The 26,495-nt window shown below is 35.2% G+C and overlaps 1 protein-coding gene across 6 annotated transcripts in view; it reads right to left on the bottom strand.

Annotated features, from left to right (window-relative positions):
* LOC5572620 (protein turtle homolog A) overlaps positions 1-26,495 on the bottom strand; it is a 339,330-nt gene that overhangs the window by 96,427 nt on the left and 216,408 nt on the right. For all 6 annotated transcript variants that reach the window (XM_021845978.1, XM_021845977.1, XM_021845982.1 and 3 more), the window contains 3 exons: positions 18,511-18,625; positions 18,244-18,337; positions 2,937-3,050 (listed from right to left, as the gene is read on the bottom strand). In XM_021845978.1, the coding sequence (XP_021701670.1) occupies positions 2,937-3,050; positions 18,244-18,337; positions 18,511-18,625 (323 nt within the window). The remainder of the gene's footprint in view (positions 1-2,936; positions 3,051-18,243; positions 18,338-18,510; positions 18,626-26,495) is intronic.

Below are 26,495 nucleotides of genomic sequence, written 5' to 3'. Positions count from 1 at the left end.
CCCAGCCGAATAGTTCTCGCGGAGTTGCGATTGTGTTTCCATAGTATTTTGCAACACATGTCACCAATAGCGTCACAGGGGCCTTTGCCGTGGGACGTGGCAAAAAAGTGCCACTCTGCTTCCAATCCATGTATTTTTTTGATATAACATAAGCTGACAATTTTTTTTTATTATTATAATGAGCTGCGGCTCCATCTGACTTAAAAATAACTTTTGATTTGTTTAACAAAATTTATCAATATTAAAATAAATAGCTGAACTGCTACTGTGTCATGGGTCTGATATTATAATAATACTAACATTTTCCAATTTATTATCTTTTTTATGGTAAACCTAGAATTGGTGTATCGTTGCTTGGGAATTATTCCAATGATATCCTTGAGCAGCGTTATAATTTTCAGAAAAGTCGCTAATTACCAGCATTTATCCTTGTTTTAAGGAGTCTTTTTTGTTTCGTAGAAAAGCAGACTGTTATTTGGAAATAAAATCATGAGTTATGAGCTTATCAACTTTCTTTAGGTAGATAACAATACAAACATATTCATTATTTCCTATTCATCTGGCGTTTAATGCAGGTACGTTTAGTAAGTTTTTTTTTCACAAAACTTTTTCTAGAAGAGAATTTAATGGGGTATGGATAAGGTTGTTACTTTTCAATGTTTGCAATACTGTTGTGATACCTTTCAAACCATAAAAATCCGTCGGATTGTTAGACGGAGTTGATTTTCTCATAGGCAGAGGCGAAGTCTATTGATTGCCTGCATTTAAAAAACATAATCACTGTATAATTCCGTTTCTTATCTATTCTCAATAAAAAATACAATCTATTTTCTGAAAAACTTTTTTCCCTAAAATATGCCAAATTTGCAATGTATGGACGACTTTGACGAGTTTTGAATAATTTTTTTTTTTCAGTGTAGAAAATGTTTTTAATTTTTTCAAATTTTTTCTCTATCACGTCAGGAAATTTTACGACAGTCCCTCATACAACACTTTTTTGTATGTCTTATCGTTTTCGAGTTATACGGGTTTATAAAAAAAGTAAAAAAAAACTTTGACCCTTTCCAAATGTTAGTCTAGATCGATTTTGAAAAAACAAAGTATGTAAAGTATCTTAGTTTCACATTGTCTTCACACCTAGAAAGTTTCATTGAATTCTGAAGGGGTACTGCCAATCTATTTGTCGAATTGGTTTTATTGGGACTCGAACTTTCTATCTCTTATGGATCACAAGCTAGAACTAGTTCAAAATGCTCAGTTTTACATGCTCACTAGCGCCACATAGCGGCAAAATCGCGAACTAAACTGTTCGCTTTCCGGATGTCCTTGATCCCCTGAACAACTTTGCTGAAGATCGCTTCTTTGCAAGTCGTAAGGATCTCGAGATATAGCAATGTGAATTAACCTGTTTTGAGGTGATGCTAAACTTTTTGGGGGTGATTCATTATTCAGCTGAATGTTGCAATACTTATTTCAGTGAGTCCGTATTTATGACGGGTAGTGTATATAATTTGCTTGATTTTTGGTTTTAGATAAAAATGCTATGTTACTGAGTGAAGCTGATGTGTACGAGCTTTACAATCGAAATTTTCCGAAGCCTAATAAAACCCCACAAATTTCTCGCTGAGGAACCATCATAAATTTCATATTACCTCGAATGCCGAAACACAGCCCACGTTGCAAAATGAAATCAATTTGTATTCGCCCCCATAAGCCAATATTTCAACGACTGAAACTCGATGGAACAAACCGGCTTTCGTTTAATCGCAGGATATCAATTCAACACTTTTTTCAACATCCCTCGAACCCATCGGGCCTCATTTCCTCCACACGGTATCGATGGAGATTTTATTGGGGGCCGTCTTATTGGCTTAGCATTTCCGATCGCTTTACCCCATCCACACCACATATCCTGGCCTGAAAAACACGTTGCATTTTGTGTCTCTCTATCATAGAGAATGTTTTCAGTCCTACAAAATTCTTGGAAGTAGCGTGTTCCGGAAGGTAGTGGAAGGAGGTTATCCCCATTATATAGCTCCAATAAAGTTATCGGTACTTATATCATAACACATTCGGACATAAATCTTCTCTCGAAGCACATATTGAGGCCCACTTATGCTCCATAATCGCCTTTGCCCACGCATTTATACTTTCGAAGACGATGGCACCGAGAGTGGCTGAAGAAGCCAATATGACTCACTCCGCACTATGGGCCAGAAATCAAAATTTCCTGACAAAATTTAAAGCAATTTTGCAGACAACAAAATTCAAATTTAATGTAGTACATTCTTAAATAAGCATGGAAACTTTGTATTTGGAGTGGTTGAGGTGCATTTTGAGTTGAATTGAGAACGATGTTAAAGATTATAAATAAACCTGTCGAAATTCGATTATATCTCATATTAACGTTCAACGCTCCGTCATCGTAATGATCGTCATCATCGAAACTTCAAAAGCAGTTTTTCTGTTCAAAACTGAAAATTTTTCGATGAAGATGTGTTTAATGTGTTTCGGTTCTAGAATAGAATACAGTGAACGCATTTTTCTGTAAATTTTCTTGATTTTGAACGAAAAAACTGCCTTTGAAAATTCCGAAATCAATGACGGATTCTGCCCCCTTAACAGCTAATGAAACTTTGTCTTAATAACAAGCTTTTGGTCTTCAAACAAGATTTCAGGCCGGCCATGTTTTATGCTATATGAATATGGACTAGCTACTGCAATACCACGAAAAAAAAAAACACTACAGAGAATTTTTTTTTCGTTTTAACCGAAATTTTCTGACCTATAGTGTTCTGGTAAGCTCTGCGAACGGAAGCTATATTGTCTTGCGAAACGATACGAGCACTCTGGGAATGACAACGGGAAAAAGAGTTGCAAATGGCTGGCGCCTCATCGGAGGCTGAAAAGATACGACTTAAATTTAGATAAATTACCTCCAACCACTCGACACGTGAGCAGTAAATCATCTCCTTCCTCCTTTGGTCCAATTGTTGTACTATTTATGATGCGTCCCCATCGATCCAGGATCACCGGTGGCTCGGGTGGAACTGTGGGAGGGGTCGCGCGTTCGGTGACAGAGCATCAGGCGCAACGGTGGGAGAAAAATAGGTTGCGGTTGAATATTTCGGTTTGTGGCGGTGCGTCCATAACAGGCAGGTAGATAAGGCACCGTTGGTTGAATGAAGCGTGGCGACGTGGCGTGGAAGAGAGAAGATAAACGATCTTGTTTAGTTACTGCCAGCTTGCCAACCTAGTTATAACACAGCCAAACCAGCCAGTCAAGAATGGTAAACAATGGTGGTACCATCATCACTAGCGGTGTGCTTTGGAGGGAGAATTGAATCTGGCAGGTCGGATCCAGGGTTGACATCAGTTTACGGGAAAACAATCATGTTCTATTGGTGATTGTGCTTAATGAAGGAGTTGCCTATAAACTATGAAGTTCGATTTTAGTCATTTTGAATCCATTGCTACTAGAGGCCGCGATCACCTCTTTAGTTATAGTTATTGCGACAAATAAATAAAAGAATTGGTACGTGTATTTTTTTTATAGAACTGAAATAAGGGCTTAGGGCGACAATTATAGTGACGAACCATCCATAGTTTGTTTAACGATTAAATAGATGTAACATTGCCACGATACCTGGGTTTGAGTTCTGAGAAAATTGAGAATATCTCTCACTTATCGCTCTCTCTCTCTCTCATGATTCGCAACAGGGTAGTGTTAGATTCGTTAAATCTGTTGCATGCTCCTTTGTGGATGAGCGACGGAATTCGGATCAATTCTGGACAAACATTTCAAAAGGGCACATCGACATTGGTAAACATTGGCTTTGCAAGACGCTGTTGAGCCCAATTCAACTCGATCGTGCTCACCAATACCACTATCAGGAAGAGCTAACATCAATATTTCTGATAGTGGTGTTAATTTGCGTGGGTGGGCTAAAAAGGGCTCAACAGCAACGTTTCTAAAAAAAGGGTCAAGACCTCTTGGGCCCTTTTCAAATGTTTTTCCAGAATTGTGTCCGGTCCGCGTTGTGCGGATGAAAAGAAAAACAAAGCAAGCGAGTGAAAACACAAATGAAGTTAGATCCGTTGAATCTGTTACATACAACGCCCAAGGGCTCCGGAGAGAAAGAAAGCCGGAACGTTCTTTCGTGGCGCCGGTGATGAAGTTTGTTTTTGTTTCGTTCCGCGCGTTTTGCTTGGCAGTGAAATGCTTCGTGGGAGCCTAAAACAAGAATGATTTTTTTGCATGAAAAGGAAAAGTGTTATTTTTTTCACGTCTCCCTAGTGATTTCTTTCTCAGTTAGTCTATATGCGTTAAGTGGATAGTGGCTGCTCAGTCAAGGATAACGGATCGATTGTTGAGCTCGTTTCATGCTTTTATTTCGAATAGTTGTTCCGGCATACTTCTTACTGCACGGTAGGTTTTGAAGTAGGTCATGGAAAGCCCCTACAAAAAATGTCAAATTTGTGTTTCCGGTTCCCCAAGTTTCTTGGTAAATTTTTCGCAAATTTTATTCCATACAAACATGTCGAGCCTCTTGAAGAACGCAACTGCGAAGAAATCAGCTTGAGCTCGTTCTCGAGATATTTCGTGACATACAAACACCATTCCATGTTTATTTATATAGATTTGTAAACATTCAAACAGTGGGACGTAAACATGATTTTTCAACAAATTATGAATGGTTCGTTACTGTGAGTGTCAGCATAAACTCATATTCATGAATTATTTAATGTTTTATGTTTTTAATTATTTTTTCAAAACTCTTTTTTCTTGTGACTTTTCTTTTTGTAATTAAAAAAAAAAACTTTGAATGGTTCAAGGCTATAAGTGCAGACTTGAAAATGGTTTACTTTATTAAAAAAACTTAAATTGGTTTGCCGCTGTGTTTGTCGGCATAAGAGTGTTCTGTGATGGTCCAGCCAATCGAGTAAAAAACTCTTTTCACAAAATATGATAACACATGCTTTTGTCCTGACCGCTGCAAAGTGCTTCGAATGTATGGGACCTCGGGACAAAAATCAAAACTTCCGTTTAAAACGTTTTAGCTCAATGATGTTTAAAGGAAGTTTGTCATGAATCATAAGGACCATAATTGACATAAATGAACTATGCGGTAGACGTACCCGCATTATTGACATAGGAGCCAATTTGCAAATTTGATTTCATTAAGATGTGATATCTCCTAAAAATTATTAAAGATGGCGAAATTTCATATGATTTTAAATGCCAAATGACCATAGTTCATGTGCCAAATTATCACAGATAAAATAAAAATACAAAATCACTTTTGTAAAAAATTTCCCACATAAAGTTTTTAAAAGGTATTCTTCAGCGAATAGATCAAATTAATAATCTTCAATCTAACTTTCCCAACCTGTGAGTTATGTTAATCAAACCTTAAAGTAGTCAATCCAAAAATGGAGTTGGTGGGTATCAGAAAATGCCATTTTCTGCATTGAGCAATTCTCGCTGAAACCAGGCCGCCATCGGCACCCATCGTTAAAATTCCAATTTTATGTCACTGATCGCTAGCTTTCGATAAAACTTAAGGGTGGTCCTTTCGGTTTTCTCAAATTGGTGGACCCCTCGTACGCCAGCTAGCTGAACAGTTTGCGAAAAAGCCCATTTTTTGATAAATCTTGGGTATTTCTTCACGTGATATGTCTCATATTTCGCTTGGAACACATAGCAAACATAGTGGCATCGTATAGAGAAAGGATATAGCTTTCATTTAAACTTGAAAACAATTTAGAGGCCATTTTGAATTTGGCCGCCATCTTGAATTTTGTTAGAAAAATCGTTTTTTCACCATTAGCGAACCGCTAGTTTTGAATTCTGAGACCACCATCAGAAAGCTGAGGAAAAATTGCGAAAGATAGGCTACAAAAACTAGGTGAGCAAAGGTATTTACCTTATGGTATGAACGATTTTCAAAATCATGTTCTACTATTTTAACATATATGGCGAGTGCAATCGATGCAAACATCATTTTTTGTACAACAAAGAAACAAGTTTTCAATCGTTGGTGTATTATTTGAGACAGATGAAGAATAGGAGCATTATATTGAGTGAAAAAATCTGACGGCCATCTTGAATTTTGACGCCATCTTGGTTTTAAGTAGTAGAATGAGTTTTCACTTTATTAGCACTCAACATGTTGACTTTAATTCTACCATTACACTTTATCTTCTTCTTGTTATTCTTTTTCCTGAAGTTACGTCCCTACTGGAACAGAGCCAGCCCCTCAGCTTGACTAGCTTTAAAAACAAATTGTCAAATAGGATTTTTACGCTTATTTGCTACCTGAATGATTCTTCTGCATATCTTCGAGTTGAAAAATAGTATTATTTCTTTCATTTATTTGGTCTAAAACCATTGATAGAAATGAACAATCAGTTGAACAGCTGAGATAAGATAAGAACGATAGAATCTTATTGTTTTTTCTTTTTAACGGAGCCCTATAATTCAACATGATGAGCACTGAGATGGTAAAAAATCATTCAACTGCTGAAAACCAAGATGGCGTTGAAATTCAAGATTGCCGTCAGATTTTTCAACTTCGAAATGATACACCTGCATTTCGGCGTTACGTCCACATTAGAACAAAACATGCTTCTCATCTTTCAATTTCGCTATTTTTTACATGCATGTTGGGCGGTACTAAAAACGCTACTTTATGGCTCAGAAAATCAAGGATGTTTTTTTGCTTCAAAATTTAAAATTTCCATTCTAAATTAATGCACTTTTGTCAATGTTATACGATAAAACTACAGATATTACCACAAGACTAACTCATGTCCCAACGCGCAATCAAAATGTTTGTTTATTTCAATCAATTTTTTTGGACGGTTTTCATTTTTTTGAATTTTTTTATTCATTATTACTGAATTCAAAGATATTTCGAAGAATTATTCGGTCAGAAATCACATTATAAAGGAAAATTCCTGTTTAATAACCTAGATTTATAACTTATAGAGCTGAGTATCAGGCTCGATTCCAGTCAGGAAAATTAAGAATAATAAGAAGAAGAGTATACGTAACATTTTTTTATTGGTAGCCTCTAAATTCGACATGCTGATTGCTAAGAAGGCGAAAAATTAATTCTTCTACTTAAAATCAAGATGGCGTCAAAATCCAAGATGGCCGTCAGATTTTTTTCACTCAAAATAATATTCTTATTCTTTCTTCTTCTTTTTGGCGTTACGTCCCCACTGGGACAGAGCCTGCTTCTAAGCTTAGTGTTCTAATGAGCACTTCCACAGTTATTAACTGAGAGCTTACTATGCCAATGACCATTTTTGCATGTGTATATCGTGTGGCAGATACGAAGATATTTATGCCTTGTACTCGCCATATACGTCAAAATCGTATAATATGATTTAGAAAATCGTTCATTTGATAGAATAAGTAACATTGCTCACCTAGTTTCTGTAGCCTATTTTACGCAATTTTTCCTCAGCTTTCTGATGGTGGTCTCAGAATTCAAAATTAGCGGTGCGTTAATGGTGAAAAACGATTTTTCTAACAAAATTCAAGATGGCGGCAAAATTCAAAATACTGTTCAGCTAGCTGGCGTACGAGGGGTCCACCAATTTGAGGAAACAAAAAGAATCACCCTTAAAACTAGCGATCAGTGACATAAAATTGGAATTTTAACGATGGGTGCCGATGGCGGCCTGGTTTCAGCGAGAAATGCTCTTTATGAAATATGCGAATAAACCCTTATGGCAAGAAAATTTCCTTGCTTTAATTAAAAGCAGAGCAATGCAGAAGCTGAGTAGAAGATTATGTTCCAGTTAGGATGTAACGTTAAAAAGAAGAAGTTTACTGCATTGATAATATAAAGTGCTTCCTCCGCCGTTGTACAAACTGCACCGGAAGCGAAGCACGCGATTGTATCGTTTCAATATACCAGCATTGCACCTTTGTTCAAAAATCCAGGTTGGCATTTCGATTATCACTTAAAAATATCATAGTAGAACATAAATCACTACAAAAGATAAAATGTTATTCGTACAAAATTTACAGAATCAACGCCAATCAATAAAACTGTTTTACAACTTGTGTTGGTCTGGTCTTTAAAAAATGAGTTCACGATGTTTTGCTACTCATGCAACACATATCAAATGTATGTAAGCAAAGTAGAGTAGATTTTTTTTACTTTTGTCCATGGGACGCAGCACTGTGCGCTGTAGGAATTTCTTCTTTAGCTATTTGTTCAACAAACTTCAAATGGTTCGTCATTTCAAGTGTCGATATTATTGCTTTTTTCTTGGATTAATTTCATATTAATCGAAAATATTATATTTATAAGCATGCTTCTATCAATATATTATTTATGCAAATAATTACTCATCATAGTTTAATCGCTTATCAAAGTGAATCGTTTGACCCAACGATCCTCCTCATAAACAAACATCCTTCCCAGTAACCTTTGTGAAGATGCAGAGGTAAACACGGTTTTCAATTAGCAAAGGTTACGCACTAACATTCCTTCCCTCAATCCCACCTGTCTGTAAGAACGTGGCCGACGCCGCTATTGATCCTGTATAAATAGAGGCACTGAATTATGCACACTGATGAAGATTATTGCCAATCTGAGCCGAACTTCTAGATAATTCTTTGTGCATCTTCACTGACTTCGGTCAAACATGGAATATCAACCACAATATGTGAAGTCCAAGTCTAAGCGTATGAAATTAAATGTTATCCCTATTCATAGAATCGTTGATTCATAACTGTGGGGCATTGAAACCCGTACCACAGTTATGAATCCGCGATAAAGACGATTCCGAAAGAAACGCCGATACGTATACAGTGGCCCAATTTCATATTCGTACAGGATACTGTTTCCACATCAAGTTAGTAAAAAACTATTAAATGAAGTATTGAGCTACAAATACTTTATCCACATTGAAGGTAACAGGTGTCATCTATTGTTTGCCAATCACAAAATGTTTCCATTTGCATTCATCTTTGGATTAATAAAAAAGTATTGAATTGATGTTAAAAATTCACCCACTTCCATATTCGTACACCTACCAAAATTCATACGCACAACGTTCGAAACTAAATTTAGAAGCTCTATTTGATTACTGAAATGCTTTATTATGATGTTCAGATGTAGTGAAATACATTTGGACAATTTATGTCCACTAACATATATGAAATTTAGGTAAAGTTATGAGAAATACCAGTTTTCCAATAATTTTTGCTATTAAATCCTATAATTCGAACAATAACGTTAATTTTTGTCATTGGATCCAATCTATAGATTATACTCGTAAGCTCTGATAGAAATTTAGTTGAAATATATATAGTTTACAGAAATCATAAAACAGTTTTTATCCCTTTTGAGTTCAGAAAATTGTTGTGCCATAAGTTCAAAACTCTTCTAAAATGATATTTTTATTCAATGTAAACCAAATTTTCATTCTAAACAACAGGTAAATGTTAATTTTGTAAAAATAATTTGAACTACGAACTTCGTTTTACAATAAAGTACCCTAAACCTCGCTGTACATACCTCCACATAATTGATGTCATCGTAATATTCAACTATCTTTGAAATAATATTCGAATTATATTCAAAATAGCACCCTATTTTGCAATTTATTGATTTTATAAGAAAAATACAAATAACTTGAATGAGCAGAGAGCATTGATATACTATTTAATAGAATATATCCTGTTGTTTTCATCATTTTAAAAAACGTTTGTGTTGCGGTTATGGCAATAATATTTATTCTTTAAATCTCTATAATCATGTTTGGAAGTAAAGTGTAAATTAAAAATGATAATTACGCAATGTTTTGATAGGAACATTAACTATGGATTATGTATATACATTTAGGAGCCAAACATAAAGAAATTGACTAAAATTTTTGGTATTGGATTTGTTATAAATGTTATACTACCTAAGATTCAAAAGTATAAGTTGTCGATATCCACTCCTAGCTACTCTAAAACTGATTATAATTTTTTGAAACTTGTGCAATATTCGCAGTTATCGTTCTTAAGGAAGTGATGTTGAAAAAAATGCAATTTATTGTTCGACTTACCGAAAATTTTAGCAAAAAAACATGGGAAAACTGGTATTTTTCTTAAATTTACTTAAGTTTCAAATATGTCCGCTTTTACATTTTCCAAATGTATTCTACTGCATCTGAACAACACAACGAAGAGCTTAAGTAATCATCTAGTCCATTAAACATGAGTTTTGAATGCTGTATATTTCTTTTTTGTTAGGTGTACGAATATGGAATTGGGTCAATTATAGACACAATCTCAATACTTTTCCACTATTCCAAAGATTTAAACAAATGAATACAGTTTGACATTGCCAAACAATAGATGACACCTATGACCTTCATTATTGATAAAATATATCGAAGTCCATGCACCATTTAATAGATTTATACCAACTTGATATGAAAACAGTGTCCCGTACGAAAATGAGATTGAGTCACTGTACTTTCACTAAAACACTATTCGTTTACTTGACAGATAAATTGCTTTTATAGTGTTCTGATCCATAATATTAATCGATTTGATCCATAATAAGGACCCTCCTGTTCCACTGATCAACATCTGTGGGATGGAAAACGTTTGAAATTTCTATCGAAATCGTCACTTTTTCGTAAATAATTGCGATTTTTTATGTATATTCTGGAAAACAACCATATTCGGCATTACCAGGTCTGCCCATAACTGCATATTTGTAACATTCGACAAAAGTAGGCATTGAGTAAATGGAATACCAAGTGTGCATTTTATGGCAGTATGGGAGGAAACTAAAATTTCTAAAAATTACCAGGAACTCAAAAGTGCTTATTTGAGGCTGATATTTTGTAGAACTCATATCGCATACTAGGTGAATTGTCAAAAAATAATTCTGATAGAAATTTCATTGCTATCACATTACGAGGCTCATTTATAATCTCAATGTGACTGTTATGCGGTTATAATTACCAATGTGACAAAACAACTTGGTATTTTTTTTCGAATTTTCTAGAACAATCTCACAGATTTCAATAAGTTGATCGAAAGTTTTTATAATTTGAGGACTCTCCATGGTATTAACTCCATTTTGTCAAAAATGTCGAATGTGACTGTTTTGCAATTATGGGCAGAGGTGGGTAATTTTGTTTTGTACAAGGTCACCATGATTTGTAATCGAATTTTATTCTAAAAATGACCCTTAGCTGATCCATAACTGTGGGGTGACTGTAAATGCATCATATTTACTCATTTGCATTACATGAAAGGGATGCCTTTATATTATACAGTCAACTTTCTCTTACTCGATGTTTGTAATCGATATTAAGTTAGAGAACAATAGTAAGAGTTGGTTTTCATGGCTACCTCGATGATATTTTGGATAGCATTTGCACTAGTTTTGTGCATTGGCGTAGCTAGGATTTTTTCCTGGGAGAGGCCTAGGGGGGTCCAGCAAATTCTAAAGATATTTCACTGAAGGAGTTCACCATTCATTGTTTCCGTACTCTTTCAGTACTTTCTTCAAGCGTTTCTTCTTCTTCTTTTTGACATTAACGTCCTCACTGGGACAGAGCCTGCTTCTCAGCTTAGTGTTCTTATGAGCACTTCCACAGTTATTAACTGAGTGTGGCAGGTACGATGATACTTTATGCCCAGGGAAGTCAAGGATTTCCATTACGAAAAGAACCTGGATCGACCGGGAATTGAACCTAGACACCCTCAGCATGGCTTTGTTTTGTAGCCGCGGACTCTAACCACTCGGCTAAGGAAGGCCCCAGGTCTTTAAGTTCTATGTTACCTGATTTTACTAAGTACCTCGTAGGATTCCCACAGATGCAACAGATGTTTCCTGGAGTTTTCTAGACTTCAGGAACTTACAAGAAATATCTTGAAGGATCTCTATCAGGTTGTTTGGAAAACCTCAAGAATTCAGCCAGAAAATGTTGTACTTCCAAAAATTGTGTTTTAATATACCATCAAAAGATTGCTCAATTAATATGTCTAGAATTTTGTGGAATTACTGAGGATTTATCCAAGATATCCACGGAATCTTATCAGAATTGCCTTCCGGATTACCTTGCAAGGATTCTTTCTGCAAATTCTTCACAGGGGTTCAATTCAGGTAATGATAAGATGATGCGATTTTTTCGAAACGTTATCCGCAGATCTAACTGTATTTTTTCACTTAAAATTTTCAGAGGTTTTCTTTAGATTCCTACTAAAGTCATTAAGAGGTTGCTCCTTCGCATTCCAATAAAACTATCTGGAAAAAAATGTCCAAAAATTCCTCCAAAAACTTCTCGTCGCAAAAAATTTAACATTTCTAGTTACTAACATTTCAAGCGTATAAAAAGGAGCCGGATGCTTTTATTGGCATTTTTTATTCACTTCGGTACTATGTTTTTTTATAAAGCTTGTCGGCTCATTTTTCGTTACAATATGCGTCGTATTGAAATGCTTCTTAATGCAAATTTTCAGACGATTCGGCCGAGAAAACCACCCATGCCAAAGTTAATCACAGGAGTGCCCAAGTAGCTCTGCACCCTACTTTCAGCTGTATTTTTTTGAAACACTCTTCGGTGTTCTTCCCTGGAATTTCATCTTACGGTTCTTTCGAAAAATTCACCAGAGACATCCAAGTATTTTTCAGGGATGTTGTGCTTTGTGCTATTGTGCTTGTGCTATGTCTTCTGTGAATATTTTTAAAGACATTTTTCGGCAGATCTACAAAAAGATTTTGAAATTTATTCTTGAACGTCTCCAAAAGTTTCTCCAGAAAGGTTATGTTTTTTTTTTTTATTTTAGAAGTGAGTCCAAAAATTTTCCGAATACTAGTCTTGGGATTCTTTTATAACTAACTTCTGACAACCATCCAGTCTCCATTATTGTTTCAAAAACTACTCCAAGCATTCCTCAATAAATGTCTATGGTATATTATTAAAAATTATTATACTTATCACTCCATATGTTTGTTCAAGTGCATATTTATTAATTATAATAGATTTTTGGAGAAGCATATATAAAATAAAGTTTAAGAAGTACTTCTAGGAAAATGTGTTTGGTAATTTGCTAAATTCCTGTCGAACATTTTGAGAATTTCTAGAACTTCTAAATGAAATTCATGAAATTTTCTGTTCGATCAACCAGTCAAGAAAAACAAAAGCGTCCGTGCATCATAATTGACAAAATGAAGAAACAGACTTTATTTTCTAGAATTTCTGTCCGTCAATTTACTAAAATTTAATTTTTAGAATTTTTACTCCTTCTATCTTTACAGTCAGGTCTTCTAATGAACTGCTCACCACTTTTCTATTATTAAGCTTTCTTAACTGTCTTCAATCAAACAACAAAATTTTTTACTGTAGTGGCGATCAGAGACCGCTGTGTTTCAGTGGAACGATTGTCTATCAGATTTGTCTTTGAGTGGGTCTCATAAAACAACACTTGCAGCGATAGTATCAGGGCGATCTTCCATTTCCATCGTTTAAAAAACAAAGTCTTTTTGGAAGATCCTGATTCATGATTCCGGTAAACATCAACATCTTGAAGTTAGCATTGAAATGGACAGCATGGTCCAAAAGCAGAATACTCCATCGTAATTTTGTGCATATTATTGCTATCTTTAAAATCGCCCATCTTTTCGAAATAGGCCGTTCTTCAGTGCATTACATTGTATCTGTGTGAATTTTACAAGAAATAGATGACAAAGCCAAACTAAACTTAGTCACCCCACAGTTATGGATAGCACACAGATATGGATCAAAGTTGGATTAAACGGAGAATATCTCATCGCATAGTGTTGCAATCATGCAGAACATATTTTACCTACGTGAACCATAAATCTATACAGCATCGCAGTCAATTATAACTTGATTAAACATGTTTGTTCCGTCCGTAGGAAATAAAATGTCATTCGTATGCCTAGAAGCGTTGATTCATATCTGTGGGGCATTGAATACCAAACCACAGTTATGAATCAAAGATAAGGGGCCGTCCATAAATGACGTAGCATTTTTTCAGTGATTTTTTACACCCCCTCCCCCCTCGTAGCATTTTGTCACAAATGCTGGTACTCCCCCCTAGAAAATACGTAGCAAATCGAGCACCTCCCCCCCCCTATATTTTTTTTGTTTTCCTTAGTAACTGGATTGAAACAAAAAATTGGAATTCAGAAGTTCAATGCAAAGTTTGACATTAATTACTGACTGAAATGAAAGGATAATCTATTCTAACAGTTTGATATATAGTAGCGCTCAAAAGTAATTTGGAAAAGTTTTAAATAAACATTTTCCTTGGTTTTGGTTTTCATTTTCTTATAGACTAAATTATATTACTATTGCTGTTCTTACCATAAAAAACAAGTTTACTATACAAAATGTGAAAAAAAATGATTGGATTGATGAAGCTCGTTACTGTCGATTTAGGGTCCAATATATTTTATAATATATTGAACAAAAATTTCGTTATATTAGAGGATTGTTTTTTTAAATATTCGTTGTTAGGAAATAGATTTCAATGAAGATGATCAAGAAAATATATTGATTTGAAATGAATCATCGTTAATATTATCCAATTTCAAATCATTTTAGCAAACAGTGGCCAGATACATAAAAGATTACACTTGAAATATTTGGAATGTTTAGAAAATTTCAGCGATTATTATACAAATACAATAATCTCTATTGATATTTCAGTTGATTTTTATTATTGTTTCCATACTGAAATAATCTTACACAACCTATAATGAAACCGATGAATAGTAAAATTTCTTCAAATTACCGAGTTATTAACAAAATTTAATGATAGGGCAATTTTGTTAACACTCTAATCTATTATCCTCATTAATGTTCAGGCTATTCCATCAAGAGCATTGATATATAAAACAAATGATGAGTTGATTGGGTGGAGATCTCCTGCAACATTGAAGGCATAATTCACGGAATAAATATCTTGCTTTTAATGTAATGTTTGCCAAGAAGAGCATATTTTAATATGGATATGAAAATATGGATAAAACTGAAACGGCTGACTTTATGCCATGTTAACAAATGGCAAAAAATATCGCCTTCAAATAGTTAGAGCATTGATTTTTATTCAAATAATTAAACTTATTTTGTTTATTTATAAATTTATTGATTTAGACGCGAATATAATATAATATTCACATAATTATTTAAAGCTTCAAAACATCTGTTTGATTGCATTTATCAAGAATATCTAAAGTTTCATAGATATTTTTTCAATCTTGTCATATGGATGTTTTGAAGCTTAATCATAATTTTATAACCCAAGTTTATAAGTAAAAAAAAGAAGTTTCATAAAAAATAATTGTATGCAATTTTTTTCAGCGCCTTTCTTTTTACGGACTTGATTCAAAATGCTACGTCCACTAGCTAGGATCCCTCCCTCCCCCTCGTCACACTTCGTCACAAATTTGTGAAGACCCCCCACCCCCTAAAAAGCTACGTCATTTATGGACGACCCCTAAGACGATTCCGAAAGAAATGCCAAAAAGTATGCTTTCACCAACACACCATTCGTTTACCACGCAGATAAATTGCTGTTATAGTGTTCTGATCCATAATATGGGCCGATTTGATCCATAATACGGGACCTCCTCTTCTAGTGATCCACATCTGTGGGGTGGACAACGTTTGAAATTTCAGTAGAAATCGACACTTTTTGGTGAATAATCAAGAATTATGAGGTGTATTCTTGAAAACAGCTTTATTGTTTAGTGCCTGGGAGGTAATTTTGTTTTGTACAGCGTCACCATGATTTTCAATCGTATTTTATTCTGAAAAAATGACCCTTAGTTGATCCATAACTGTGGGGTGACTGTATGTAAGAAATGTTTCTTGGAAGCCTAGCTCCTTTTTAAATTTCTGTTATATGAAAAATCAATTATTGTAGCCAAAACCGTTATTGCTCAACCGTAAAATTACCTCCCATTATTCCAATCAGAATTAATCTAGAAATGTTTAATGGCGTTCGAGGTAGTGTCATAGGGTGCCTGTACCAATAGATGCTATAGATGTAGATTGGACTAAGAAATAAAACGTATATTTTTTCGATGAAAATGCCATGCGCTGATGTAAAGATCGTCTACAGTTTAATCGATTTGTCTTATTTCAGCTTTGATCTTATTTATAAAAAAAATCAGTCAAATAAATTATAAAGTTTCCGTAAAAATGTAAAAGCTATGTAAAAATCAACTATTTTGTTTAAATTTCCTTGCACCATTACCGAACGGCTACTACTGGAGTAGCAGCGCGACTACTGGAACATGTGTACCAATAGTGGCTCAAGCAGTTTCCAATCACGAGTTCAAATGACGATTTGAATAAAGTGAAGTTGTCGACGAAAAATTCAAAACTATTTATCTTAAAATCCGATAGCCCTACACAAAAACTGTCTTCAATAAACTTGTTCATCTCGTCAAAATCTACAACTTTGCTGAAGATACCCTGAAGCTATTCCTTCAATGTGTTTAGTTATGTCAATTATAATAAATCGTCAAAAAATTCACCTTAGTCAAACCGTTACTGCTTATGAATGCTCGGAATTGGAAAAATCATTCAAAAATATATGTTAAAATTCAAGTTATGTCTGATGTTCTATGAAAAATTAATTCGAATTGGTCCATAAATAACTGAGATCTAGCTTACCAAAGTTGATCATATTGTATGGAAAACTGAAAAAGTTGCAAATGTTTTGTCCAATACTGTAGAACGACTAGCCTGAACAAGTTATATACGTTGCCCTACATGTATAAATATCTTCAAAAACGAGTTCTTTGTAACTCATTATGCTTCTTTTTTCAATATACCTCTTCCAGTAGTTCCCCAAAATAACAGCTTAGCAAAAATTGTAGTTAGGCAATTGTCATGCTTAATATTGATACTTTTTCAAAAATTTGGTATTTTTTTTTTCTTCAAAATTTGCATTCAAAACTGCACTTTAAATCGGAAGCCATCCCTGGTCCTGTTTGTTCGATTTTTTCCCCTGCTCGATCATGTTAGATAACGAATGGTGTCAATGCAATAATTTATGATTCTTCTCGGTTGGCGTGAAAGCCTCGAAAAAAAAGCATGTCGTCAAAATCCTTTTTGAAATAGGATTCCTGCCCAATAAGCTCCCGTACCATCGTTCAAAGGTGCGTTTTTCGCTACCCTCGTCAACAACCGACAGAATAACAGGCTTGCGGTTAAAACCCACAGATAAATTTTCCGTACGATTGTTATCGACAGCTTCCGCGAGAGTACGTTTTCAGTGTTCTCCTTCGAAAAAAAAGAATCGCTTATTTATTATTTCGACCGTCGAAATCGGGGATTGGCTCCATTCTGGATTGTTTTCCAATTCGCCTGCACAAAACACCACAACCAATCTGTATATTGCACTGGAGCAGGATTCACTAAGGTTGAAATGTGAAACCTGCTTCCGCAACCACTTGGTTCGATTACGACTGTTTAAGCTGCTCCTGCTCCTGCTATCGACGACCTGGCTGGTTTTGGTTGGTTGAGGATTAGGGTGTCTCAAAAAATAAAATCAATATCGGAAAAGCCATTGTGCTCAACCCAATGAAAGATTAACTTATTTTTGTAGCGTTAAATGTGTCAGTCCAGATGAACTTGATTTTGTGCAAATTTTATTCAATTTTGTATAATTTTGTTCAAGCATGTAGAAAATATGATGTTGAAAAATCTACATTTATAATGCGTCTGGCATGGTTCACTCATAGCTAAGTATAAATTTAAAAAAAACTTGAGATATATGTCTCATATCTCAAACGGCAATATTTCAGCTCCCTTGACAATCATTTTTAATATTTTTTGTCAAAGATTGGTTGAAATATGCAGTTCTACCAGATACAATTTTCAAGTTTTGATTTAAAAATCGTGTGTACGATTACCAATACTAATACCTAAACATCATTATTAAATGATTTAAGAATATCTGGAGACAAGAAAATGCTCAGTTATGCGTCTAGAAGGATAAAAAAATATTAGAAAATAGTAGGCCTTGAAAACATCTGTATAAAACGTTCAAAATATGACAACTTCCACCAAAAAATACATTTTGCATAAATATAATTAGAAAGTTAAATTGTTCTTGAAAAGGCTCTAAATAAGCATATATTCAATTATATAGTTGAGCACTATAACTTTTCGAACATTGTTTATTTTTCCGGGACACCCTAATGGTCATTGGAGGAGGTAAATACTCACTAATGACGGTGAGATTGAAGCGAAAGCTCTGGGTTTGGCTGTTCTGGAAATCGACCCGACACCGGTAAATGCCTTGATCATGACGTTTGATTTCCTAGTTTAAGCAATCAGGAAGAAAATAATAAGAAGAAGAGCAAGATGAAATGAGAATCATCGAAACGAGCAATTAGACTAATTACAGACTATTTCAATCGGGATTGGAAACGGATTTGCAATGAAGCTTGGATTTGGGGGAGAGGAGTTGGTGCGGGGGTTTGTGCAACTTACGTTCAATTCCAAATATGCTGGATCGGTTTCGATAACGTAGCGTGCTCGAGGTCCGAAGACTTGTGGCGCTGACCAGTGCTGGGCGTCATCCAGCGATTTCCCCCGGACGTCGAGGCTGTGGGCGAGAACGGAGAAATCGAGAAGGAATTGGAAAATTATCGGTTACATGATTTTTGGCAGTAACGAACGATGATTTCGATGGGGGAGCTCCAAGCGGATGCAAAACTAACGAGCTGTTACGTGACGTCGATTACAGTTAGGTATGGGAAATAAGAACAGCTTAATTGTATTATGACACGTTGACGATGGAAAATTTGCTATGATCACTCATAATTTACTACATAATTGATTGATACACGAGATAATCACTCATTAATAGAGCGTGAGCTGTCTGCAGATAATATTCTTCTTCTTATTGGCATTACGTCCTCATTGAAACAGAGCCTGCTTCTCAGCTTAGTGTTCTTATGTGCACTTCCACAGTTATCAACTGAGAGCTTTCTTTGCCAAAGTTGCCATTTTCGCATTCGTATATTGTGTAGCACATACGATGGTATTCTATGGAAGTCAAGGAAATTTTCATGACGAAAAGATCCTGGACTGACCGGGATTCGAACCCAGACATGTTCAGCATAGCTTTGCTTTGTAGCCGTGGACTCTAACCACTCGGCTAAGGAAGGCCATAAAGCACTATTCATTCGTCAATTAACGCACTTCCTCGGTACACTAATGTGTCTTAGAAAAACCGTATTAGATTATCATGTAGGTAGCCTTGGGTCATCGTGGAGCCAGTTCTTACGGTAATAGTTCAGAAGTTTACGGTTCCGGAATTCTGGAAAACTTATGAATTGGATTTGATAATGGCTATACTACTAATATACTACCAAAGCCTATAACCGCATATTTCTATCATTCAGCCCTGTCGTTCTGTTTAATCGACGACTAAGAAGCTTTTCTCAGTTTTTTTTTACAATTTTCACCCTGATTCATGAAAAATATAGGAAGAGTGATTAATCATTGCGAGATCAGGTGCATCTGAACGCCCTGTAAGACATGAGCCCTTGAATAAGCTGGCCATATACGTAGATAAGATGTATTTCAACGCCCAGAGGATATTATTTGAAAATTCCAAGATGTATGAACGCCCTGCAGTTATTTGATCTTGTCCTTCGTAGATCAGATGAATCTTGACGCCCCACAGTGGGACGAAATCAAAAAAAGTGGGGCATGTGTGTTTGCGCTGAAACTATTGGGTTTAGCGTTTCGACATGTTCTACAAAGTTTCATCATTTGTTGAGTACTTAATTTAGACACTGAAAAAAATTTCACTTTAAGTGATATACACTGAGAAAAAAATTAACCTTTTTAATTATTGTCAAAATTGAAAACTGTCTAAGGAAGTATTGTAGGCGACAATTACAATTTTCAATTAAACAAAGTGCGATGAGCCCTGCTTGACCCCGCAATTATTCGTACATATATTAAAAAGGTATAGGTTGAGGAACAGCATGATGCTAAAATTAGCTGCTACTACTTGCAACTTTACAAGATATGCACACTTAAATTTGATGTGAAAAAATCAGAAAATCGTTCGTAAATCTTCAAAATGAAGAGCTAGCGCTTCAGTGTCTTTGGCAAAAATGTGTATTTTCACAGCACCTTAAACATTGTAGAACATTGTAAAAATGCAAAAATTCAAATTTAGATGTTATGGAGAAAATATGAGTTTTAAGGGGGTACCCATCATTTTTACCCCCTAACTTCGTCAGTGTAGGAGATAGAACTTTTCCGTCTTCGACAAACTTTCATGAAATGAGGTCGCCTACAATACTTCCTTAGACAGTTTTCAATTTTGACATTAATTAAAAAAGTTAATTTTTTTTTCTCAGTGTATATCACTTTAAGTTAAATTTTTTTTCAGTGTCTAAATTAAGTGCTCAACAAATGATGAAACTTTGTAGAACATGTCGAAATGCTAAACCCAATAGTTTCAGCGCAAACACACATGTCCCATTTTTTTTGATTTCGTCCCACTGTGCGCGCTGTAGGACATCAGTTAAAAATTATAAGCTGTATCAACGCCTGTGAATAATTCAACCTTATTCTTCGCAAATCAGGTGCATCTTGATATTATAAGCTGTATCAACGCCCTGAAGTAATTCGACCTTATCCCACGAAGACCAGATGTACTTAACACCCTCCATGACATCAATCGAAATCAACGCCTTGGAGTAATTTGACTTTGTCTCACGTAGATCAGGTGCATCTCAAACCCCTGAGGACATTAATTTAAAATTGCAAGCTGTATCATTGGCATCTTAACGCCCTGTAAGAAATCGATAAAAGATTCCAAGCTTAATACGCTCTGGAGTAATTGGACATTATCCCACCAAGGTCAGATGCATCTTGTCGGCCTGTAGGGCATCAGTTGCAAATTATAAGCTGTATCAAAGTGCTGGAGTAATTTTTGAATGTCCAAGTTGTATCAATGCCCTTTAGTAATTTGACCTTATCTTAAGTAGACTAGGTACATCTTGAAGGCCTTGAGGGCAACTATTTAAAATTCTAAGCTGTATAAACGCCCTGTAGTTATTCGACCTTATCCTTCGTAAATCAGGTGTACCTTATAGGACATCAGATCGATATCATAAGCTGCATGAATGCCCTAGAGTTTTTCAACCTTATTCCACGTAAACCAGGTGTAAATAACCCCCTGTATGACATCAAAGGAAATTTCATAGTTGTATCCACGCCCTGAAGTAATTAGACCTTTTCTCACGTAGATCAGATGCATCTCAACCCCCTGAAGAAAATGATAGCAAATTTCAAGCTGTATCAACGCCATGCAGCAATTTGTCCTAAGTAGATTAGGAGCATCTTAATGCCCTGTTAGTCATCAATTTAGATTTCCAAACCGTATTAACGAGCAGTGAATCAAATTGTCATCAAAATAGACAAAAAAAAAACAAATAACAAAGCAAGCCCACTCACAACCGTTTGTTGCAACTGTTGCAGATAAGGACACAATCCAAAGCAAAATTGTCATGAGAATCACAGTTATTTTAAACACGATCGATGATCGATGTTTGTCATATTCTGTTCAAGTGATGATAAACTGATGTTGCGGAATAAAATTGTTGCAACAAGAATAGGAGATGACAATGTCTTTGCTGCCGCGTGTTGGGTGACAATTGATTCATTGCTCTGGAGTAATTTAATCTTACGCTTCATGGATTAGATGCATCTTGACGCCCTGTAGGACGTCAAATTGAAATTATAAGCTATATTAACGCCCTGGAGTAATTTGAGCTTATCCCACGTAGCTTAACTGCATCTCAACCCCCTGTAGACATTGATTAAAAGTCCAAGTTGTATCAACACCCTGGCGTATTTTGACCTTATCCTAAGTATATCAGGTATTTCATTATGCTGTAATGACAACTATTGAAAATTTTAAGCTGTATCAACGCCCTGGAGTTATTCGACAAACCCATGTTAACAACGTCAACGACTTGTTTGACATTATCTGGAATTTCCGAGTATTCATGCCCTGAAGTTATTTGACCCCAACTCAGATCGCCCTGAAGATAACAATTTAAAATTACAAGCTGTATCAAGGCCTTGTAATTATTTGATCTTATCCTTAGTAGACCAGATGCACCCTAACGCTCTGAAAGCTATCAGTCGAATTTTCTAAGCTTTTTCCACGCCCTGGAGTAATTTGGTTGTATTTCACGTAGATCATGTAGATGTTGTTAAGCTGTATCAAAGTCCCTGAGTAATTGAATATTACTTCACATAGATCTTCTCTAGGTCGTGAGCATGCTAACTCCCTAATATATTTCGGAAATTTTATTGTTACACCTGATTCTGCACAGCTCTACGTAAGATAAGGAAATATTATCCCAGAGCGCTGATATGGCTATATGATTGTTTGTTGGACAACAAAATGCACCTGATCCCTTGAATTTATCTTAATCATTTAATAAATTTATGATTCAATTATCTAGGTAGATATTTAGAAAATGTAGTGTATTGTAGTTATTGAGACTACGGTTGAAATATGTGTGGACAAGAACCACGTTATTAGGTTTATGTAGAGAATTGCTTTGTACGACATCAAGAAGAATTTCTGTTGCAATCCAGATTAATCCGCGTCGGTGACGAATAATTGTATACAATTGCAGGCGACCCAAATTCGTACAAGAACGCATTAGACAATAAACTCCTGAGTAGGAGTTGTTCTAATATCTCGTTTGATTTTTGATCAAATTGTGGCATGTAATTGAATATTGTATTAACGAAAATCAAATAGATTTAATTTGCAGAATGTTTCAAAAAAACTGGAGCCACCTAGAAGTAAATCTACATTTTACTAACAAACTTTTGTATGGCGCTTGGGGATTCGTATTATGAAAGTATACGATCTCTTAAAAAAAATCGCTAAGCCTCTAAACTGAAATGATAATTGATAGTTATCATCTCAATTTTATAACAATTTTGTTGAAGTAAAATATTGTCCATATAGTATTGAAAGTTTCAGTGTCTGCTGGAATTGACTGTTGAACTGATAACAGGAATGAACATTTTTAAGTGTCTTACCTCTAAAGCTGTTACATTAATTTATTTTTGCGGGAATAAAGTGCCAGATGATAACAACAATATGTTTGCTATTCTTGATATGTTTTGGCAGCTCTTGGGATTTCAATAAAATTAAATCCGTTTCTTTTCGTACTATAATAGAATCGTATGGAAAAAAATCAATAGGCATAATTTGAAAATACTAAAAACTATACATAATTTTCATTTTATTTTATTGACAAATGCTATTTCCTTCATCATGAAAACACAAATGAGAGCATTACGTTTCGATTCCATTCAGCATTGCCTTTTGAGCAGAAATTTTCTTAAAAATCTCTGCACAAGCCTCGTTTAGTTTTTTTTTCGGTAGTTTTCATGCTTGTAAGTGATGAAATTATGGAAATTAGTATGATAAGATATCGGAATAATATTTGAATTAAAGAACAAATGTTTAGAGAAGTGACTTAACCCAGTATAAATTTAACCAAATTTTGTTGTTTACCTATTAAGAATTTTGTTTAATACAAATCAGAGCAAGCATAAAAGTACAAAATGATGTTCTAATCAGTTCTAGTTATTATTAACAAGTTCAAACAACCACGTTTTGATTAGTGAACACCGGCCTTATTAAAATTATTGAATTATTTTTGGAACCAGTAGATTTAATCAGGATTAAGTTTAAACTCCAGGAACCCGTGGAGAGGATGAGAGACTTCTGGCTCAACATCACCAGAACATAAAAAGGGAGATTGGTAGGTTAATCCGTATAGGCCTGAGTGAAACTTAAACTATTACCGCTCAGCGAATCCGTTAAGGATTTCAATTATTTTTTGTCAGTATACTCGTACACATATCTAGTTTCTAAAAGTGATCAAAAGATTTCGAGAATGTTTCTGTGGCCGGAATTATTACGACCCAGTGATCCAGGGTCAGCTCGGGTGACAAGGGTTCTGTGCTTCTGTGCCCCTAGAGGTAGGCAAATTTCAAGTCACAGATAATTTCCAGAATCGACTATAATGTGGCCAGTGTAGAACTAGCCCTCGTGTGTTAAAATACACTCAAATAAAGATTTAAAAAAAAAAAAAATATAATGTGGCCGCTATATCAAGGAGTTTTAAGAAAAACGCATCAGCTTAAACCTTCTGATAAACGATTAAATTGGATAATCATATCTCCTGCATTTAATTGATCTAACAAAAGACCATGTTCAGGTTCTCGGAATGCCTGAGGACAATATTGACCATGATTTTTAGTCCAAAGAAGTTGAAGTGGAGTGCAAGGAAACACTTTAAATGAGAGTCGTTGTCACAAAGTGTGCATTTGAGACTGATTACATAAACATCAGCAACACAATGTCACATCTGAGGTTGAGCATATCGCTAGAGAAGTATCGTGTAAAATGGGATAATTGATTTCAATACAGCATCATAAGCAAGCTTTCAAGTTTAAGTATGATGAAACACAAACACCGAACCGGATTGTTGCGTACACTTTGACAAAATTAAAGAGGACTTGAATGCCATATGCTATGACTTTCCATATGCACCTGTGTACCTCATTGGAATCTTTTGAATTTAACTTATACGTTATATATCTAAAGGAAAAGTTGAAGTAGCAGAAGTAATTCTTTGAAATTCAACTTGAATAATTGCGTAGCCGTATTGTTCCAATTGTTCAGAATTTTTAATTACGCATTGTTGCACAGTAATTATTTTAAATTAGTTAATTTCACCTTCTTGCAAACATGAACTGTTCTTTTGAGTTTGCATTTCAGCGAATCATAACTTTTATACCGAGCTGCTTCGAAGCCGGAAAGTTGCCTATTTCACGGTATTTTTGAACTTAATTCCGATTTTTTCGCAGCGGCGTCGGTGCTGTTAAGTGTGATTGCCTTTCATCCCAGTCGGTCGGGTATCAATTCCCGTCGATGCCATCAGGATTTTCTAAGACAAAAATCCCTGATCACGACTTGCTTCAGACGGGAAGTCAAGCCATTGGTCCCGGCCCATGTGTTGATAGGTTCGATATGTAGAGTCCCAGGTGCGAGTGGTTGTCCCTCTCTCTGGGCGTTGGTATTTTAAGGCTTTTAAGCCACCAGACGTTTGCACAAAAAACTGGCGCCGAACGGTGCTAGTTGCACAGAAGAAAAAAAAAGAAGACAGTACTCGTCTGAAGTCCATAATCATGACGTCTTCTAGATTTTTCATGCGTAAAAGTAACCGAAAACAATGATTTTTGTGCGAATTAAGGCCGGTGTCCGTAATTCGAAGCATTCGTCAAATCTACTCGGTCACAAGGCAATCCGTTGGAAATGAACATCGATCTTGGTGTATATGATTCGTTGCGCTTCAAACTTAAAAGAACAGCTTATGTTTGAAAAAAGATGGAATTCCCAATATAGTAATTCGCCAATCGTTGGATGCCTAAAATTGTTGCTTATTGGAGAACACATCATTAGGAATGACGTCTTTGTTCATACTCAAATAGGCGATATTTTAAGCCGTTCAACAATAGGAGTATTGCCCTACTGAATTTTTAACCGTGTATCAACTGAGAATTCAAGGCAAAGCATCTCTCTTGAGGGTTTTCTTCGTTAGAACATTTGCTGTTCTTCATGCTTATTTTCTGCGCCTTCATTAATAAAAAATAATCAATTTAATTTAGGGCCTAGACTGGACAATTTTATATAACTACGTTTCCAGCTACAACAAAATCGTGGTACTTAAGCCACGGTCAAAAATTATAGGTACCGTAATCCGGGGTAACATTGACCATATTTTTGAATATTTCTTAAATATTTGGTTCGAAACTGCAATAGTTGCAAATTTTATATTTTTCAAACAAGTACTGCCACCCATAGCTCGTGACTATATGCTTTATTTTGTTTTTTGAAAGGTTTAAGCATGTTAAAAAAAATGTTTTAAGTGATTTTTTTATTTAGCTGATATGGGGTAACATTGATTACCTATGTAAACAACGTTCGGTAATATTGGCCCCTGAAGCCGAATATGAAAGCCAAATGCTTACAAGTCATTTACTTTTTGAGTTATTTTAAAATTAAAAACATCTCGAACCACGAAATACGCCTAAAGGTAGGCAATATCCTAAGGGAAAGTTACATTCTTTACAGTTTTGACAACGGAATCGATTTCGGCGATTCCGTTTTTAGTAAGAACCGCATTTTCCTTGCTCATATCATTTACAGAACTTATTTGAGACATGAATGTTTGGTAGTGTCATCCTTAACCATTGAAATCATTGTTTCGAAAAGTTGCCAAATTTACGCATAAGGTAAACGCAATTTTCGCAAAAATCTTCATTTTTATCAGCTGATGAATATAAGAAATAGAAGCACCATTCATGATTTGGAAATGTTCCATCAATAAATGATAATGCTAACTTTT

Source organism: Aedes aegypti, chromosome 2 (assembly GCF_002204515.2).
Source record: "Aedes aegypti strain LVP_AGWG chromosome 2, AaegL5.0 Primary Assembly, whole genome shotgun sequence".
In the NCBI taxonomy this organism is placed as follows: domain Eukaryota; kingdom Metazoa; phylum Arthropoda; class Insecta; order Diptera; family Culicidae; genus Aedes; species Aedes aegypti.
This window is presented reverse-complemented; position numbering and strand designations above follow the sequence as displayed.